The sequence below is a fragment of the Papaver somniferum genome, chromosome 4 (genome assembly GCF_003573695.1).
Source record: "Papaver somniferum cultivar HN1 chromosome 4, ASM357369v1, whole genome shotgun sequence".
Taxonomy (NCBI): Eukaryota; Viridiplantae; Streptophyta; class Magnoliopsida; order Ranunculales; family Papaveraceae; genus Papaver; species Papaver somniferum.
Window position 1 is genome coordinate 152,078,839 of NC_039361.1, and position 21,992 is coordinate 152,100,830.

A 21,992-nucleotide genomic window follows, 5' to 3' on the forward strand; every position below is an offset into this window, starting at 1 on the left:
AACTGCCTAGATTAATCAATCACCTCACAACAAACTTAATCGACTAGCGAAAGAAGATGTTGCGGAATCACAAACGATGAGACGAAGGCGTTTGTGATTACTTTTATATCTTTCCTGTCGGAGAACTCTCACGATCTCAAGCCAATCAATATGATTGTACTCGTACGATAGAAGATGCAAGATCAGATCACACAACTACGATAAAAGTAGTATCGGTCTGGCTTCACAATCCCAATGAAGTCTTTAAGCCGTTAACCTGGTTTTAGAAGAAGAAAACCAAAGGTTAAAGGAGAATCGACTCTAGCGAGCGCATTAGTATCACACAGATGTGTGGGGATTAGTTTTTCACAATGCTAGATGTCTCCTTTATATAGTTTTCAAATCAGGGTTTTTCCTTAGTTACAAAGCAATCCATATTCACCGTTAGATGAAAACCTGATTTAGATTCAAGCTAATATTTTTCAACCGTTAGATCGAAAACTTAACTTGTCACACACACTTGAGGTATACGTTTACTGGGTTCGTGAAAACCATGCCCAAACGTGTACGTGTATGTTGGTTCAACATAGTAACACAAAAGGTTAACCATATGAGCTTTTCATATTAACCTTGTTCTTCTTCACCATAACTAGTTCAATTGACTTCAAATGAACTAGTTAGAGAGTTGTTCAATTGCTATGAGATCTTATATAACTACACAAGACACAATTGAAACAAAGATGATTCGATTCGATTGAATCGGCTCATGAACTTTAGCCACGGTTTGCATAAAGCATTCCTTAGTAATTTAAGTTTCATGTTCAGAGCACATTTTTAGATCATAACCACTTAAGTTCACAAACAAGTTCGCGGACTTAAGATAACCGGCAGAGTTTTCCAAATTCAGCAGAAATTCTCAGGTCGAGAACTTCCGCCAGTTCGCGGGCTTAGCACACAAACGAGTTTTTGGAAATCCCAGCAGAAATTCTCGGTACAAGAACTTCCGTTAGTTCGCGGACTGAGTTCGCAAACTGAGTTCGCGGACTTGGCAAAGCCAATTCCTCCGGTTTCTCTCAATCAACAAAGTTCGAAAACTTCGGATTAAGGAATAGGACTTATGCACATATGTGTTACCACACAATGCTTATATCAATCATTGGTTATATATACATAAACTCTCATTCCAACCATTGAAACAATCTTAGAGGCATTACATAGTTGTTACATTATTTCTCGTCAAAGCGATTTTCAAAGTGATTGAAATATTATGACTTTCGTCACTAGGTGAAGATAAACCCGATCAAAGCGAAATGCTTTACCAACACACGATTTCGAGAAAAGGATAAGTAGAGTATACTCAGCTCGAAATGTCAAATGTGTATGATCCATTCTATATAGCATACGACTTTTGTCTCATAAGAAGTAGGAGATAAGATAGATAGACTTTTGAGTGATAGATAAGTTCAAGTCTCCACATACCTTTTTGTTGATGAAGTTCCACGGTTCCTTGAGTAGATCTTCGTCGTGGTATGATGAATTTCCATGAAGTCCTTGAGCTCAATTACACTTTTCTATCATAGTCCGAGACTTAGCTATAATAGACTAGAAATCAAGACTCATAGTTTTGATCACTAACATTGACAAACATGCTTGATATAACAACGCATGCGAGGTCGACCGAGCTATGCTCTAACAATAGTCTTAATTTTTTGCATAAACCAGAGAAACATTAACTTGTACCATGCTTTTAAGACTCAAAGGCCATGTCACCAATTATACGGCAGTATAGCGGAAACCAGAAAATTAGTGAGTTGTTTTCCATGTATAATCATTGCGACTAAAGATATATATCATCCTTGATCTTTGAATTAAAATTGGTTTTAGTGCAAGATAGAAAAGCATAAGAACAAAGTGAATTCAGCATGCACCTGTAAAGCCAAACCGTAACCTCCGTGCACATCTTGTTCAAAATATAGTAGCTTCGGAAAATCAAGATGTAAGTGAAAATTGTCTCCTTTTCATGACAACCGAGATATATGATTTACACTTCGAAAGGATACAGGGTTAAGATGACGTTCCAGATAAAATATAGCATACGAGTGTTTCAAACTCTAATAAACAGCACATTAAACTTGCGTGGTTGAAGTAGCTCTAACAACAATTACAAGCTCTTCCTGCTGCTCACTGATTGTCACGCCAAAAAAAGTGGGCGCATTGTCAACCTGCAACAATCGAATATGAGTAAAAATAAAATGAAAACAAGAGAATAATTTAAGACCTTCCTTTATCTGCCCTCTGGCGTGCTGTTTGCTCCTCAGCCATCATGAGAATGTGTAGCTGATCATTCATGATATTCATACTTTAGGCGGGCGTTTATATACACAAAACTACCAAATATATGTTATATAAGGAGACCGGTACTACGTACTATATGGTAGAGTTAGAGATGAAAGCTTATGATAGTGTTGCATCAAATTCTAGAACTGGAAATGTACAAGGAGAAGTGGTAGAGGACCCATATTTCAGTAAAACGGGAACTACAAGATAAAGTTGTTGTTATGAACTTGTCACTAGTTAATTTCATTAATATAAGATAACGGGACATACAATTAATAAAACTACAAAACGCTGCCTTAACCAAGAGGAATTATTATAAATAAATGTAGAAGGATGATAGGTTTTGAAACCAACTGACCAAGAGGCTCCACTGCATCATTTGGCAAATTCATAACCACTTGTGTGGCAGATTTAGCTTTAAGACGGAACTACACATACACCGTCTTGGTAAATTCAACCATGGAAATGGAATTCGACAATTTTTGGAACATATTCACACCACCGTTCTACCTGGGTTCATTGCCTGACCAATTACTAATTCTATCAGACAGAAAATAACATTAACCACATCGTTGTCGTCAACACCTAACCATTCATAAAAACATTCTTCCAATATCTACTATATCAATATACTAATCAAAATACAACGCAATGGGGGTTTTACAACCTAACTACACAGACAAAAAACCAAAAAAAAATGAAGGATGGGTTTCTGGTATGAGGGTTTTCAAATTTGTTTGTATCTAATTTCTCGCACCCTGTAGTCAGTTGATATGGGGTTTTACAACCTAAATATATAAACCAAAAACCAAACAAGGAGGATGGATTTCTGGTAAAATGGTATCAATTTCCTTGAAATACCATCATACTAACACAATATCAGTTTGACCTCTCCAAAATATAAATTAATTCTGTAGGAATAAATCAAATTTCTATTTCAGTTTCTAAAGAAGAAAAAATTAATTGGAGAAAAATTATTGAATTCGATTGAATTCCCTAATAATATCTAAATGAGAAGACGGAAATAAGGGTTTTAAACTGTAATAAGAGGGGTAGAGTTTCAAGCATGAAATAACTGCTATCGGAAAAATTAAATGGAAGATTAATAAATCCACCCAAACTACCCAATTAAGCATTTACACTCATTTGCCCCAGAACTCCACCGTCAGCGTTTGTTCCAACAGCAACACATTTTCTTTTCTGGTTAAAGAATTTTGAAAGAAATACCTATTAGATCTCTTATGAGCATCTGAACCAAAGAATGCAGAGAGTCATACATTAAGTGTAAACAATAAAAAGAAGCAAAAGTAAGTCCCGATTTCATGATTCATCGTTAATGTTTGAACTTTAAGAAGAAAAATCAATAGCAAAGATCGGGTTTTACCATAGCTTCACAAGCTTGTGAAATCTCGTAATGGATACACTATTCAATCTATTGGCTACTGCATCCAATTTGTATTTGATTGCTAAAACAAAACATTCTCTCGGCTCTTGATAAGATACTAAAGATTAATTACAAAGTAAAAGTTTAGAGGTGTCTCACAAATTTCGTCTTACATAGTTATGTTTCTATTTTATTTTATTTTTGATGGTGTTCGTATATTAACAGACGGACAAAGTGACGATGGTGGTGGCGCTTACTAGGGTTTGGAACTTTGGAAGGGTGAATTTGTTTGGAGAATTGGCGCGATTTGTTTATTTAGTGGGTGGAAGTAGTAAGGGTAATTTTGGTCCGAGTTATATAATTTTTCTGGAGGGAAAAATATCGGTTGGTCCCGGTTGGTCCTTTTTTTAGGTAGACCCATGTCAGTTTAATCCTTTGGGAAAATGCATTTACTGTTTGGTCCACAATTATTTAAAAATATTAAATGGACAAAAGTACTCTTCCGTGTTAATTTCTATTTATTTTTTTGTAGCAGTTCATTCTTCAAAATGAACTCCTATTATTTTCTACTTATTTTTTTTTCAGATATCACCTATATAAATCAGCGTTCATTCCAGAAATGAACTCCATATAAAAACCTAAAAAAACAGAGTTCATTTCAGAAATGAACTCCATATAAAAACCTAAAAAAACAGAGTTCATTCCAGAAATGAACTCCATATAAAAACCTAAAAAAACCAGAGTTTATAAAAACCTAAAAAAAACAGAGTTCATTTATAAAAATGAACAACATCATCATCTTCATCTTCTTCGACGTCTTCAACAGCAGCAACAACATCTTCGTCTTCAAAAACACCACCGTCTTCATCATCAACGGCAGCAGCAGCAGCAGCAACGGATCTTTATCTTCTTCATCTTCTTCATCATCATAAATCGGCAGCAGAGACAAAAAAACATTCAAAAATCAAGATCAACACCATCATCTTCATCGTCAACAGCAGCGGCAGCAACAGATCTTCATCTTCTTCATCATCATCATCAACAGCAGAGACAAAAAGCATTCAAAAATCAAGATCGTAATCAACAACAACAATAACAAACACCGTCTTCAATAACATCATCTTTATCATCTTCAACTACAACACATTATCATCTTTAACGAAACAACAATAAAAAGAAAACATCATCGTCTTGGTTGCGTTCAACAGCAGCAGAGAAAAAAGATTCGAGAGGAAAGAAAAACTAGATCTGGAAAATAAGAGAGAGAATGTGAATATGAAAAATGAGATATTTTGCTATTGATTTTTGTATATATATGTGGTCCCCCTAGGACCAAACCATTATTTTTAGGACCAAGCAATAATATAAGGGTATTTCTGTCACTACAGGATGACATTTACATCATCCATGAATCACCTTAGGGCCAACCATAATTTCTAGGACCAAACTATAATATATTTTCCCAAACAGGACCAAATAGAGACATGACTGAGTCAATAGGACTAGACTCTCTCTAATATATTATTCCTATAACTATATGGTATTTCCTACTTTTCTGGATAGGTTATGTTTACCGAGTCAAGTACGATTTTTGCTCTCCTCAGATCACTTTTTACTCTCCCTTTAACAAAAATCATATAGTTATGATACGTATAATGACCTGGTAATCCAGATATGGAAATTGATCTAGACCGGAGTTTGGTGGTGAATCAATTCTGTATTCCTCGCACCGAATAGAAGGTATCGGTCAGTTTTAATTTTTTTAAGTTGCAATATGTACAAACTTTGTCCGGTTACTCTTCGAGTAAGAGGTCTAACGATTACACTGAAGATTTCTCTTTGCCTCCATTCCCCCCCTTCTTTTAAGCTTCTCTGCATCGGTTTCTCTAAAAAGTAGATAAGGGTAAAAGTGTAAAGTTGGCACATGTATAACCTCACACATGTTGGATAATAACCATTTAACGGTTTTTTTATCTCTCCGGGACATATATCTTAATTTTTTCCGTTATGGGATAGATCCCAAACAGACTAGGGAAAATGGGACATATTCCCCATTTTCCCTGGACGGGGGTGAATGGCCTGGTGCCTCGCGAGTCTGGCAACTTAGTGCGATTCCAATTCTATGCAAAGCAAAACTTTGATTTTTGGTGAGGGTTTATTGTCGTATCTTTATAGACGGCTAATTGGTAAGCGTTCGACAGTAAATAGAGATTTGGAGTAATTTTAGACTGTAAAGAATGCGGGAACAAAAATCTGTCCATGAAAACAGCTTTCTTGAGGTGAAACAGAACCACACATCCATAAAACCTGTTTTTAACTTGTTTGCAAATTGAGCAGCAGAATATAAATCAAGATAATTGACCAAGGATTAAGCTTTGATATTAGCCTATCTTTCTTAAGGAATGCATTTATTTACAAGGTAAACTATCAAGTCCAGAAGCTCATCTCTTTTTACTGTGTTTTGTTCTTTTCAATGGTCTCCAACTCTCCATTGTTTCTTCTAATACTTTCTGCACGGAATGGAGCAAACACAAAGTAGTCAGTAATCAATGTTATTCACATCTGGCAATATTGCTCACCATTAATGGTCATAAGCTACAAACGTCTCTCTAACATCAACATCCTAAAATCCTAAGAAACAGGTAGCTATTATAACTCAGCACCATAACTAAAGCATCTTTGTTCTTGCTAGATGTTGTCCAGTCCAACTTTCCTTCAAGTTAGATGTTTCATACACATCCAAGTACATAGAGAAGTTAGGCATGAAAATTTGGACACAGTGATAAAACGTAATTTCATAAGCGTTCATCAAGTTATATCCTCTTCTTGGATGAAATACTTACGGAATCGCTAAGGAAATGCCATTCACGCCAAAGCAGAGTTTGGACTTCAGAACAGCACCCAGTGGATTTCAAGAACAAATGAACGAAGGCGAAGTCATCAACAACTAAACACAAAAGGTTTTGCTAGAAGTCCCAATATTAAGCAGCTATATTTTCCAATGAGTGTGCTAGCTGGTTAGTCCAAGTTCCATGCATAAGGAGCCTGGATTTTACTTACATTAATTGATAATACCACCTAAGACTTGGTAAGACTCGGATCTTATTGCACCTGAAGTAGTAAACAAGATCTTTCTACCCGACCAAACAGTACTTGCATCAACCTATATTAACTTTATTTAGGTTTACCACCCATATGGAAAGCATCAGCTAATAATACTTGTTAACAGACGAAAACGGATAACTCCCTTTTTTAAGTACTGCATGCTCATCCTAAAGGACCTAAACTACGCAAATCATTTTCCTTAATTACGGTGTATCTACGAGTGAAGGAGTAAAATGACAAACAAAGGCAACAGTAATAATTACATCAAGAATCAGAGATTCAAAGAGACCTATTATTCCACCTAACCTTAACTACTAGATGTTCGGAAACTATGAATCCTAGATTCCTCAAGGAATAAGCAATGCTGGATCCAAAATGTAATGCATTTTCTTAGTAAGTAACATTCATTAAGATACTTAGCAACACAAAACATATAATACAGACTTGCATAATGGAAGAAGAAGAAATTGAGTACTTTTCATGGCATACCCGAAATCATTACACTCCTAGCTAGTTAACTTATTAGCTAATTCGTAAATTGCTGATCCAACTGCAAACGCCCTACATAACAATAATCAAACCTTAAGTGAAAAAAAAAAAAAAAAATCTTCCAAATTATTGTATGTAAAATTAGAGAGAACAACTTACCCAGCAAAGACAAAGCCACCAAAATACATAACATCACGGCTAGTCACTTCTACACCTTTAAAGGTACCACAAGCTTTGCAATTGGGTGTTTTCTGATCAGTCTTCTCCGGATTTTTGCTTGGTTCGCTATGACTATTCTTGGTGTATTTTGGTGGGTTGACATTGAAAGCGTACCTCCCATTTGCACAGTCATTTGTAGCAAGACTTACACGTACGCCCGCACAAGGCACTCTAGATGATGCTGATCTAAGACGATGATCCTCTCGTTTTCGATCATCCATAAGAGCAGTATACGCTTCGGAAAGTTGTTTGAAATTGCGTGTAGCATCATCCCTAACTTCCTGAGATGAATTGAAATGTTTATCCGGATGATATTTTAATGCTAGTTTCTTGAAAGCTTTTCTGATTTCAATCTTATTTGCGTTTCTGTTTAACCCTAGAACTTCGTAGTGATCCATCATTCGCTGCAATCACAAAGGACAAGTGAATCAACACCGGTTCAATCTAAATAATAAGAAAAAGATGAAGTTTTGGTAGATCGCGACTTGAACAAGAAGAAATTTTAGGGTATACAAAATTTAGAATTTTCTTGGTCACGCCCCCGAGGACGAAGCTATGTCAGTGACTGACTACTGACTAGAGGACCAAAAAACATGGTTAGTCAAGTTCAGCTGCGCTAGCTCACGATTGCACCCCACAGCCTACCCACTGAATTTATGCCAGTTCTCAGGGGCGGACCAGATATATCCGACTAATGAGACGCAGAAAGAGAAATTTAGGCACAGTCCCCAAAAAAAAATATTCAAATTGTCAGGTCCACAATTAATTTTAAGTACCGTGACACCCATAATTATTTTCGTGACACCCATAATTGTATAAAATTATAAAAATGTATGCATGACGGATTATGTATCCGCATGACAGGTTATGCATCAGTGGTATGATTGGCAACGCAACTTGGATATAACATATCTAAAAATCCGCACCTTGGAATTTTACAAATTTTATATAGTTGGAAATCTTTTTAAGAGAGCTACGCAACGAGTACAAACAAGAATATCAAAAAAAAAATTCACGAAAAAATCAGAGGTGATCACCATTTTAGGTAAAATTTTCGAAAACTCGATACATAACCATTATGCAGCCACCAAAAAAGATGCATAACGAATTATGCAACCATTTTCTCCACTGCATAACAAATTATGCATTTGGATAACAAAGTTATGCATCTATAACAAGTTATGTAACCATTGTTTTGGTTGATTTTAGTGCATACATAAAAAAAATTGATGCATAATGCAGTATGCATCCATATTTACGGATGCATATCAGGTTATGTATCTATTTTCTCAATGCATAATGCATTATGTAGCCATATTTCCGGACGCATAACAGTTTATGCATCCATTTTCACGACTGCATAACATGTTATGTAGATATTATTGTAGGTGCATGACAAGTTATGCAGTCTTTGTTTTTGTTGGTTTCAATAGTAACAAAAAAGTTACTGCATAACGTGTTATGCAACCGTTTTCTGGACTGCATAACAAGTTATGCAACAAATTTTGTAGATGCATAACAGGTTATGCATCCATTTTCACGACTGCAGAACATGTTATGCAGACATTTTCTCGACTGCATGACATGTTATGCAGTCATAACCACATCATCATCTTCTTTCATGTTTCAATAAATCCCACGCAAACCATTATCCTCCATCCGTAGATCCCAATCCACCACTACCAGCTTTCACATACTTCAATGCAGCAACAAATACCAATAACAAACACAAATACAAAACCATTCCTATTTCAGTTACACCATGAACAACAAACACAAATACCAACAACAACACCACCATTCCTACTTCTCTCTAATATTCTTTACATCCAAAATCACACCCACTATAAGAACTTCCTTCTCATCTTCTACAGACTCAATACTACCACTAGTTCGGCTTCCTCCAATTTCATCACCAGACCCCATCCAACAAATCAACCCTCATATCCTAGTCTTCTCAGCCCCATCTATGCCCAGATTGAGCTAAGAAAATTACCTCTTAGTGTTAAAAGAAGACAAAATTACTTCATGACAAACTTCTCTAGGAGCTGGATCTCCTCTTACCAATTATAATGCAGTTGATAATTTCTCAAAAATTTATAGAAATCGAGCATAAAAATACTGCAAAATTCAAAATAAACACAACTGTATCAACCACAATAATCAACAAAAGGCATAGACTGTGGTTCTACAGACCTGCTTTATTTTCATAAAGAAGAAAAAAAATCCTAACCAAGCACTCTCCACTGGAGATCCGAACATTGCTAGCTTAACTAAATAATTTAACCTACTATCTCAAGACAACAAAAATCATAAAAGACCAAGCATGTCAAATGAAACCAACATCAATCCCTCAGCACCATCGCCATCTTTAACTTGTAATTCCATCAATTTCTTTTTCTATTTCAGAAGCAATCTCAAATCCTAACTCATCATTAACCTATAGCAGCAACAGGAACCCGATCTCTAATCTCTCTTCCAACACAGTCTCAGCCATAATCAAATAAAACCCCTGAAATCAAAGCAACAAATAGCAGAAACTTACCAAACGAGAATTGAAAAGAAAACAGATATAGGTCTCGATCTCGATTTCTCAGTTGGAGATCTCTTCTTTAACTCTCGATCTCTTATTTTGGAAAGAAAATGTATTTTTTCCATTGAAAGAAATAAGATCTCCCGGAAACCAACATCAATCCCTTCCTATAACTCCATCGACCTCAAATAATCGTTCTTCTCGATCTGATTCAGGTGTTGATGAAGATTTACAGTTGGGAAGAAGAAGAAAACGAATTGAAGAAGTATTTCTTCCTTTATAAAAGAGAAAAGCGGAATTTTATAAATTATGGGTTTTAGAATAATTTTCTTCGTGAAATGGGGGCGCGCATGAAGTTTTGCGCCCGTGGGTTTCTCTGTGGAAAAATCTGAGGAAATTGGTCTCACAGTAGTTTTCACAAGCAGAAAATATCCAGGGGAAGCAAGTGAGGTAAAATAGGCTTGAAAGCCCAAGCCCAATGTCTTGGGAGCTAGGTGAGTTGGGTGTGCAGTGCTCTTAACTAGCTCCGCCCCTGTGCTACTGCTCAGCTATCTTGTTTTCCTCACTGGAGTTATAAGCTGAACCACTTATATTAGGTTCCAGATCACCTTGGTTCTGAAACTAGCTGTGCAAGTAACATGTTTCGGGACTGTTGTGAACAGAGAAATATTGTTGCATAAAAGGTTTTTGGTTCCGGAATCGTTGTTGGAAAATTGAATATGATTTCTAGAACTTAACCCTTATTTTTCACATGGACATCAATTTTAAGACGATCTCATAAATGGAGCTCAAGCTCTCAGTTGTTGGTAGATGTTATGTGTTTTTTATTTACATATCCACCCCCAGTTTAATATAAACATTATTAGGCATTATTTATATGAAGTTCATTCAAGTTTCGGGTCTAAGATGCATATATTTTTGTCATCTACATATTAGCCGCCGATTTTATATAAACTAGTGTTAGGCTTTGTTTACGTAGAACTTTCATATATAGTTCATTTCTCTTTAACGTAATGTGATTTTTTGGCTTTAATAGCTTTTTATTGAGATAATGGTACCTCTTCTCCTCCTAAGGAAAAGTATTTTGTTTTAAATGTTTTACTATGTATGTTTAAGGTGGTCATTTAGGTTCGATACCCCGGATAAGGTTTTGTTTTTTATGAGCTATGGCTGCATCATCTAGGTGACTGCTTGTATACCCTTTGATCTTGCCAATGTGGTTCTTTTGATTTTTGAGATCCCTTATAAGATTTTTTTTTTTTGACACAAATGCACTATTGTGTTTAGTTAATTTTCCGTACTCCCCTTTTCGGAATTAAATTTCTCATTTTTTGAGAATCTAACTTTTTGATAGTTGACTTTATTACTCTTGGAGAACTGTCTTTTGAAATCGAGTTCCTGTGAAGCTAAATATTGAGATCGGGCTCTTTTGAGACTTGAGTTTTGAAATCGAAAGCAATTTTTTATGTATTCTCATCCATTATTTTTGACTTTGAAGTATTTTCACTTCAGATTTTGTAATTTTGGTACCAATATTTGATTTAATTAATGATGCAAATGATGTACATGATTTTAAACATGAATGCAGATGAGAACTTTTAAGTTTTTATTTATTTTTGGTAATTTTTACTTCTTCGAATTTGAAACTTCGAAGAGTTTTTGTTTCATGCTCATAAAAAAGAGCCTTTTCAGCTTCTGCTCTTCGAGAGGTTGGATTTTTTAGTTTAGTTGATGCTCTTTTAAGTTCAGCTTATGCTCTTTGGGAGCTAGAGATACTTATGTTTAGCTTATGTTCCATGTGAGATAGATCTATTTTACCTTTCAAGGTAATGCTCTTTAAGAGCGCTGTTTTTCGCATTTTTTTATGTTTTTTATATATGACTTAGATCTAAATTGTTGATTTTTTTTCTCTTGCTTCGTCTCTCTTATCGTCGTTAAGATAATGAGTATTGTTAGTGAAAAAGCGGGAGTCTAACAACCACACCCAATATTTCGTTCGGCAATTTTTATGGAATAACTTCAATATAATTATGTGAGAATCAACTAGACAGTCAAACTCAATCAAGTAAGTATATCCAAGAGTTGTATCTCAATTTTTCAACACAATCTGCAATTGAACAGATAGAAATCTGTGAGCCCGGTTGATATGAGAAATAACTTGAACGGTATCAAAAACCAATGTTCAAGTGTCAATCAATTTCAATCAACAACTAAAGGTTGGATTTACCAATTGATTGAACTACGCACAAACTATGATATTTCAATTATATAGAAAATATAATGCGAAAAAGAAATAACACAGACACCATAAGTTTTGTTAACGAGGAAACCGCAAATACAAAAAAACCCCGGGACCTAGTCCATATTTGAACACCGCACTGTATTAATCCGCTACAAACACTAGCCTACTACAAGTTAACTTCGGACTGGAATGTAGTTGAGCCCTAACCAAGTCTCACACCGATTAAAGTATAGTCGTGTTCCTTACGCCTCTGAATCCCAGCAGGACGCTATGCACTTGATTCCCTTAGCTGATCTCACCCACGACTAAGAGTTGCTACGACCCAAAGTCGAAGACTTTATAAACAAATCTGTCTCCCACAGAAAAGTCTATTCTAATAGATAAATTTGTCTCCCACAGAAATACCTACGAATTTTTTGTTCCGTCTTTTGATAAATCAAGATGAACAGGAACCAATAGATAATCCGGTCTTATATTCCCAAAGAACAGCCTAGAATATCAATCACCTCACAGTAACTTAACTGGTATTTGAAGAAGTTATTGTGGAATCACAAAGAATGAGACGAATAACTTTGTGATTACTTTTTATATCTTACCTATCGAAGATAAATCTCAAGCCAATCTTAGAGAAGATAGTACTCAATACGATAGAACAAGTAAGATCAGAACACGCAACTATAGAGAAAATAGTTGGGTCTGGCTTCAGAATCTCAATGAAGTCTTCAAATCGTTAACCTAAATTGGTTTTAGGAAAAACCTAGGTTAAAGGAGAATCGACTCTAGTACACAACTAGTATCACACAGGAGGTGTGGGGATTAGGTTTCCCGGTTTCTAGATTTCTCCCTTATATAATCTTCAAATTAGGGTTTGATAGCTTTGAAACAAACAATAAATATTCACCGTTAATGAAAATTTGATTTAAGATTCAAGCTAAGTTTGCTTAAAACTAAAGCAATATCTTTCCACCATTAGATGGTCTTAGCTTGTCACACACAAATGAAATATACCTTCATTTAGATATGGGTAACCGTATATAAACGTGTATATTGAGTTGGCTCAACAATAGTGTAAGGACCCTCAAGCACGTCAACGCGATTAGTCCAGACAAGAGACGATTTTGCCGATAATTACTCGATTAGATTAACACGAACGTTAATTAATAAAATTTAATCTAATAATGATCTAGATACGAAATTAGTACCATCGAATAGATCACGAAAGTTTATGCGAATTAGACTACTCGAACGTGTCATTCGGATACCAGACAAAGAAGATATCTTCAGATATGTACGAAGGGTAAAATTGTCGTTTCTCATCAAAACCGCTTGGTTGCCCTTATATTTTACCTGAGTGCCTTAATCATTTCTGTTGGCCTTATCACCACCCAACCTGTCCAAGAGAATTCGTTCTCTTATCTTCTTTATCTTTCTTCTTTTTTCTTCTTCTCAGTTCTCTCTTTCTCTCGGTCAATCTCAATTACGAAGAATTGAGTTTAATTTATTGAGTAATTCTTATCAAGTCTGTTAATATGATGGATCAAATAATAAGGTGATGATTCAGGAAGTTGATTTATCCCTGGAGGAAAAATAATAATGTTTTGATTTAAGGTTTTCTAGAGAGGATTGAAATTGTGATAATTTGATGAGGAAATCGAGCAATAGATGATGGGTTTTCGTTATTGAGAATAAGGAAGAGGAATTATCAGTTGTTCTCAGTTTACTCAATGATGAATCGTAGACTTAGGGTTTGTAAGAAGAACTCTGAGATTATTTAGAAGATGAATTGACGTTATAAGAGGTTGATTGGAGATGGGTTTGTCTCGAATTTAAGAGTTAAGGTTGATGGAGTTAGGGTTTCATGTTCTTCCCAAAAATAGAATTAAGGTTCCTGTGATTGGAATCTGCAGATGATGATTGAGAACTTGAGAATTGGAGGATTTCAACTGAAGGTAATTTTAGTTTAAATTAAATCTGTTTAATTTATGTTTTTCTTGTGATGTGTGTACGTTAGCCTTTGTTGTTTATATGTGGGTATAGCTGTTGTGTTAGAATGATTAAGTCTGTGAATCAAATTGGATTGTTAAGAAAAATTAGAGACCTATAATCCTTGTTTTGAGTTGTGATGGTGGTGGTGGATCAAAATTAGGGTTCTGTGACTTGAGGATGATGAAGTTGGGAGCTGTTGAGTGGGGAAGATGGAGTTGTGGTTGTAGTATAAGTTATTTTGAGATACAGGGGAAGTGAAGTTTCAAATAGAATGAAATTGATGGTTTAGGCAGTTATGAAGTGAATTGTTTATGAAGCTTGGGGATGAATTGGATGTTGGCTAGTTAGATAAGATAGGAATGGTTGTGATGTTGTTCAACTTAGTCGGTGTTGTGTTTGAAACTGGAATTGCTGAAGTGATAAAGAAGATGATGACAGTTATATGTATGTATAGGATTGGTAGTTTTATTGAGCTGCAGTTGAAGCTATTGAATATTGCCAGGAACTCAATTGATGTTGTTATAAAGGGAATGAAGTTTGTCTTGTTGTTGTGAAATTGAGAAGTTGTATTGGTAGGCTGAATTACAAGTAATGAAGAGGAGTTGGATAGTGGAATTGTAAATGGTGCTGGAGAGATTTGTAGAAGTTTGTAGTTCTGAGAGAGGTGGAGCTCTAACTAGTGGTGCAGAACTGATATTGGAATTGATTAGAGTGTTTATGTAAGCAAGATTGCAGTTAGAGTTGTGTAAGATAGAACTAAGAAGTTGTTTCTTCTAGATTTAATCTTATGAACTTTATGTTTATAGTATTCATTGCTTGATCTATTGTATCTTGTTTTTAGACCTTTAGTCATCCTAGTCAGATTGTCTGTCTGAATATGTCCTTAGCTGACTTAGGATATCTGATTGAGATGAATCAGTCTAACCCTGAGTTGACTCATTAACCAGTCTTGACCATACTTGACTCAATGGACCTTGACCGAGTTAACTCTCTGACCTGGACTTGACCTTGACTATTGATGTGGACTATTAATTGATCTTTGACCGTTAGTTTGACTGTTAGTTGACCCTGTTGGATCGGGATTTAGATTAATGGGCCGGTTTAGTAGACTTGGGCTTAGGGTCAGTTTTACTATTGAACAATGTTTAGGACCTTGTGGTCCGAATTAGTCTTTGGTCCCTTCTACAAAGTTGTAGATATTCATAAGACATATCTAATGAACTATAGAATCAACCTAATTGAATTAGTAAACCTTTATTTATGCTAAAGATAGATAATAAAAAGGTGTATAACCATAAGTAGGCTTAGAACCATTAGATAGTTCACTTAGTTTATAATTAGAGAATTGTATGAGATTGTGTTATGAGCCTTGTATGAGCCTTTTGGCTAATCTTTAGAGTGCTTGTGTGATTAACAGTTAATATTTATTAACAACGATCGATCTAAAGAATGAACCAGTGGATTATGGATCTCAAGGTATGCGAGGCTTGTCATCAAAAGAGGTGGGAACTCTTGTAACTCTCTTGTAATCATTAAGTTACTTTAAATGGCGAACATGATGTGTCTTTACTATTTTGAGCATGTTTAAATGTAATTGTATGTTTGTATGAAATTATGTTGTTATGTAATTGAATGAGTATGTTGCATGATTTGCATTGTCTGGTCTCCTCGTGAGGAGTGTCTGTGTTCTCCACAACTTCTCACTATTGTTGACGCTGGAATTTGGTGTCAGGAATACTAGGGATTCAATACTACTGGAATTTGGTAGTATTGGGTTTTCAATATTAAATAGAAACTCGAATACTACTGGAATTTGGTAGTATTAGTTTTTTTATATTACTACAGTGAGGTCGCCTTCTGTAGATTATTAGGCCCTGTTGGTTTTCCGGTGGCAGCTGTGGGTAGATATTATATTTTATATATATTAATGCAACTACTATGGGGAATATCCAAAATTATATACATATTTTTATCTGGGGAGATTAGTCAATTGCATATTATGCTTGATTGTTCAGTCTTAGTAGAATGACTGGGTTTTTATGGCCATATTCTTTTCGTTGCATGAGCGGATAGGGATCTTCATGCATCTGATGTGGTGGTCATAATAATCAAACCTTTATTGTATTCTAGACTTGATGCTGGTTCCTGAATCATGAGATGTACGCATTTCGTGCGGATGGCGTTATCATTAAGACTTGATTTATTCTAGCATTTTCTTCTCCATTGAGTGGGATGAGGTTAGGATGACATATGTTTAGATTATTCTAACGTCATTTTGTAGAACATCTCGGTGGTGTTCTTTTGATTAAAAGAGTGATATTGAAGTAGTCTTATGCTTTGTGTTGTGTGTAAAAGATATTTATTATTCTAGTTTAGATAATCTGTGTAGCATGTTAGTGATTACCGGAATGTTGCATGATTTCCACTGAGCATCCCTTTTGGGGTGATGTGCTCACTCAATTCCCAATTTCAGTTTCAGAGACAGATCAAGATGTGCACGTGGCAATGAAAGCTTCAAGAAGTTGGTTTCGTAAGTTAGATAGTTTTGCTATGTTTATTTGGTGTTTATATTCTTTTTGTAAACCGAATCACTATTGAATATGTATCATTTGAGAGGAGTTCTTGTATTTATTTCAGAGAGAGTTTAGATTCGGATTAATCTTTGATTAGAACTTCTTTCTTATTGTTTGATTAGATGTTTTAGATCCTTAGTACCTCATTATGTAGTTAATCTTTTAGATTGGTCAGCTGCTATCTTAGGGGGCACTACAAATAGTTAACTTAAGTTAGCCATATGAACACTTTTATATTAACCACATTCATCTAACACTTCTAGATCAAATGATAATTAAATGAATCAAATTGTGTTACTCATAGATTTGCTCAATTGTTTATATTCTCATAGAAGTATACAAGACACAATTGAAATAAAATCGGATTTGATTCATGATTGTACAAAGTACTTATTCAAGAATCAATTCATGAACATTAATAAGCCACGGTTTACAAAGATTGCATTCCTTAATTTATAAATGTATTTTTTCATGAGTATGAAATCATACTAACCCGATTTTAGAACTTTCACCACTTATTTTGCAAACGGCTACACAAACTTAAGTTCCGGACTTTGGTCTTGTCCGACAGTTCGCAAACGGGTACGCAAACTGTCGTCCCGGACCTAACTAAGGTAGAACCGTTCACATACTGGTATGCAAACTTGGTTCCCGGACTTTAGCAGTTAAAACCGTTCGCATATTGGTATGCAAACTTGGTTTCCGGACCTAAATCAAACCAACACAGTTTGTACACTAAGTACGCGTACTGTGATGTTTTCCAGCCATGGGTTTTAGTTCTAAAATCCAATTTCAATCATTGAAACATTCTTAGAAGACGACAATGGATGTCTCACACAAACCATTAGCTTATAAGCAATTTACAAGTGATTTAATGATCAATACGAAACATTCCGAGTCAGCATCAAATGACTGTCTCACACAAATCATGTAAGATGTGTCAAGGCAATTTTCACATGATCATCTTTTGACTTAACATTTAGTTTCCAACAAATAAGTTGTTTCCAACTAAACTCACCAAGAATAATGATGAACGTAGCTAAAGTAAAAAGCTTCCAACACATATTTCGAGAAAGATATAAGCGAATTAAACTCAGCTCGAAATATCAAATGTGCATAATGTAAAAGTATATATAGCTATACGACTTACATCTTGTTTGTTTGCAGCTGACTCGGCGTCTGGATCTGAGTCAACCTCTGACTCGGGCCGAGTCAGCAGTCAGACCGTTGTTTTGCATTTTGAGTCAGATCTGACTCGACCTATGACTCAGACATAACCCCTGACTCGGACCCATTTGAGTCAGGTAACAAAATACCCCTGACTCACGGGACCAAACCACTGACTCACGTTTTTTGAGTCAGATCTGACTCAAAACAAACATATTGAGTCAGATCCAGATGAGTCAGGTGATTTCACTCAGATCCAGATGACTCAGATCTAGACGACTCAGATGAGTCAGGAGTAAACAAACATATTGTTAGTCTTAATAGGAGATAAAATAGAATAAACTTCTGAGTGATAGATAAGTTTTAGTCTCCACATAACTTTTGTTGATGCAGTTTGTTCCAAGCTCTCCTCAGTAGATCTTCGTCTTCAACCGATGAACGCCGTGAAGCCTAAAGCTCAACTACACATTCTATCCTAATCAGAGACATATCTTGTTAGAGCATAGCTCGGTTGAACCCACCAAGCGTTGGTATGTCAAGTTGGTTGTCATATTTTAGTGAATCAAAACTCATTTTAAAAGTCGCTTGATTATGTACTAGATTCAACTTCGTATAGGTTAGCTTGAAAGTATTAGGATATGAGACATTACAAGTATTGTGAAGACTTGAAGAAGTAAGAAGCTACAACGACAACATCATCCTTCCACTTGAGGTTAGTGATATTTGACTTGAATTGTTTCATTCCCTAACGTATCTTTCAAGTCGTGCATATTGAAAATAAAATTGTGAAGCATGAACACTCTAGATAGACATAGTATTAAGGAATACAATACGAGGTTTATTGCTTAACCATTAAACTTTGTAGATAAGACATCGACATGATCGTTTAAATGCTATTGTGATTATGTATCGGTATGAGGTGAGGATTTCATCCTATGAAATAATGTTTTACATGTGTTTTAAGGAAGTGAGTTCATAAACTTGTTTATGAATCGAAAAGGAAATCCCCATGCTTTATTGGTATTGTTATTCATTGCATATCTTGTGAACAACCAATATGTGTGATTTAGTATAACCGCTCATGACTTGTTTGTGTTTTTGGTAAAACTATTCACAAAGGCCTGACTTATGTATTGGTATGACTTTTATTAGTGAAACCAATCTTAAGTAATCACCTGAGATGGTATGATCGAGTTTGTGATTTGTGTATGACTGAATCTGGGTAAAGGGGAACCGATCCTAGTAAGTGGTGCAACACATCACAAAGGGGAATCAATCCTTGTATGAGGTACAACAAGTTTGTAGCAGAAAGGGGACCGATCCTATGGACATGTGCAACACGTTTTTAGGCAAAGGGGAACAGATCCTATGGACATGTGAAACATATATAAGTTAGATACCATATATATGTGAGGAATCGATCCTTATACCTAATCAACCCAATTTTGGAAAGCTAGTGTGATTATGCACAGTACTCACATGGAGGTAGAACCGAAACTTGTTTTGGTAGAACCGTTAAACCCATGATTTGTGATTGAGTGTTCTTGATCAATCACATAGTTCTTGAAAGTCATATGAACCAATTCTAAACTTGTTTGAAAGTGTGGCAAATCGGTTTCAAGGTTGTAAGTATGAAAGAGGACTTATAAAGTAAGGATGTCAACACACTTTCAACACATGCAGTAATGTTTATCTTTAATTGTTCAAAGTTATTCCTTAATAACCAAAGAAAGAAAATCCCAGGATCGAAACATTACTAAGTTAAGAATCTTTTAATTAAGGTCTTAATTTTATTTTAGGAAAATGAGAATTAGTAATGTGCATTTACTAGTTAAAGATTTTCCAAAGAGATTTTCGGTCATTATTTTGGACAGAGCATTTCTAGGAATTATGGAAACCGAATTTGGAATTATATTGCATATCTTGAGAAATCTTCGGTTTTGAAAATTACTTGGTGTCCAAACTTCCTCGTCTATAAATACTTGAAGTTTGCATTTCTAGAAAACTAATCCTTCGTGACAGCAAACTTCCTCGGTTGTGTTGTTACTGGTGAAGCCGCCTATATGGAGAGGAGAGTAACCTAATTAGGCGAAATCTCTTACGACCGCTCAGTTTAAAGTCTTCTTTGGGATTGAGAAGCTTTATTAGTAACGCTGGTGGGAAACTAGATAATTACGGTTTATCTTGTGTTTTCGAATGATTTGATTGACTAATGGTGGCTGAACTTTGATTGCACCTAGTTTGTTTATGCTTGAGAATCTTCTCTTCTGATATAAGATTCACTCAAACTAGATCGAAGTTTCGACAGGGATCTTTAGACTGTTCTTAGTGCTAAAGATGATCTTGTGATAATCCATTGTTAATAGACTCCGTTCTGTGCGTGATTGATCACAAGAGATTCAAGTTGTTGTGTGCAGGTGTTTATTTAAGATCTAAGAAGATTTGAAGACAAAGAAGACATTGAAGATTTCTGATTTGGGGTTCATAATCTTTAGTGTGCACAATACTTGTTTCGGTATAGAGGATCCAACTATAATCGGTTTATCCTTGTGGTAGATTGGATTGATTAGTTGTGTAGATCGGCACAATTCTTTGTGATTAAAAGTATTTATTGCAAAATCTTAACAATTACCTTTGGTAATTGAACATAAGATAGATCTAAAAACCTGACAAAGGAGTTTATTGAGATAAACAGAAGAGCCTTTGTCGAACTCGCATCACTTGGTTGAAAAAAGTTGCTACAAAATAGATTTGTTGTTCCTTTACTGTTTGGAATACGAACCAAAGGAATTGTTCCAAGTACGTGACTTATTCATAAGTTGGAGGCGTGGGAATACAGACGGAACTAGGTGAACTATAGGTTTAGTTGCTTGGTCTCAACTATACGAGGTTGGTTTAATTTTGTGTAGCGGCTTAATCCTGAGAGTATTCAATTCTGGACAAGGACTCAGGGTTTTTCTGCATTTGCGGTTTCCTCGTTAACAAAATCTTGTTGTGTCATTTACTTTATATTTCCGCATTATAATCGTTTTATTATAATTAGAGTAAATTACACAAACGTTAATTCTGTTAGAGCACTGCTCGGTTGAACTCGCATGCATTGTTATCTCAAACATGTTTGTCAAGTATAGTTGTTAAAACTATATGTCTTGATTTCTAGACTATTTATAGCTAAGTCTCGGTTTAGAATAGATTAATGTAGTTGAGCTCCAGACTCCATGGCGATCATCTTACGAAGACAAAGAACTACTCGAGGAACAAGTAAAACTTCATTCGACTAAAAAGTATGTGGATACTTGAACTTATCTATCACTCAAAATTCTATCTCTCTATCTCCTACTCTTGAGACAAAGTCGTATAAGTATGATAGTTTTCATACATACACATTTGCTATTTCGAGCTGAGTTTACTCTCCTATCTTTTTCTCGAAATACGTGTTGATAAGCTTTCGCTTTAACCACTTTTCATCTTTATCCGTGACGAAATTCATGATGACGTTTCAATCTTGAAAATAGCTTTGATGACGATAGTCGTGAATAACGATTGTTATAACTGTTAGAGCATTGCTCGGTCGAACTCGCATGCCTTGCTATATCAAGCATATTTGTCAATGTTAGTGATAAAAACTATAAGTCTTGATTTCTAGTCTACTATAGCTAAGTCTCAGACTAGGATAGAAAGTATAGTTGAGCTCAAGAACTCCATGGCAGATCGTCATACAAGACGAAGAACTACTCAAGGAACTGGTGGAACTTCATCGACAAAAAGGTATGTGGAGACTTGAACTTATATGTCACTCAAAAGTCTATCTACTCTATAACCTATCTTGAGACAAAAGTTGTTTTGTTATATAGACTTTGATTACACACATTTGTTATTTCGAGACGAGTTTATGTCGCCTATCTATTTATCGAAATATGTGTTGGTAAGCTTTCGCTTTAACCAAGTTCATCTTTACCTAGTGACGAAAGTCATGTC

At 35.4% G+C, this 21,992-nt stretch overlaps 1 protein-coding gene across 1 annotated transcript; it reads right to left on the minus strand.

Moving 5' to 3' along the window:
• Positions 1–5,954: 5,954 nt before the first annotated feature.
• Positions 5,955–8,075, minus strand: LOC113274364 (chaperone protein DnaJ-like). Its single transcript, XM_026523775.1, has 3 exons — positions 7,454–8,075; positions 7,295–7,366; positions 5,955–6,210 (listed from the first exon to the last, which is right to left on the minus strand). Exons 1-2 carry the CDS (start codon positions 7,912–7,914, stop codon positions 7,312–7,314), a joined length of 516 nt encoding a protein of 171 aa, XP_026379560.1. The 5' UTR covers positions 7,915–8,075; the 3' UTR covers positions 5,955–6,210; positions 7,295–7,311.
• Between the last annotated feature and the right edge of the window lie 13,917 nt (positions 8,076–21,992).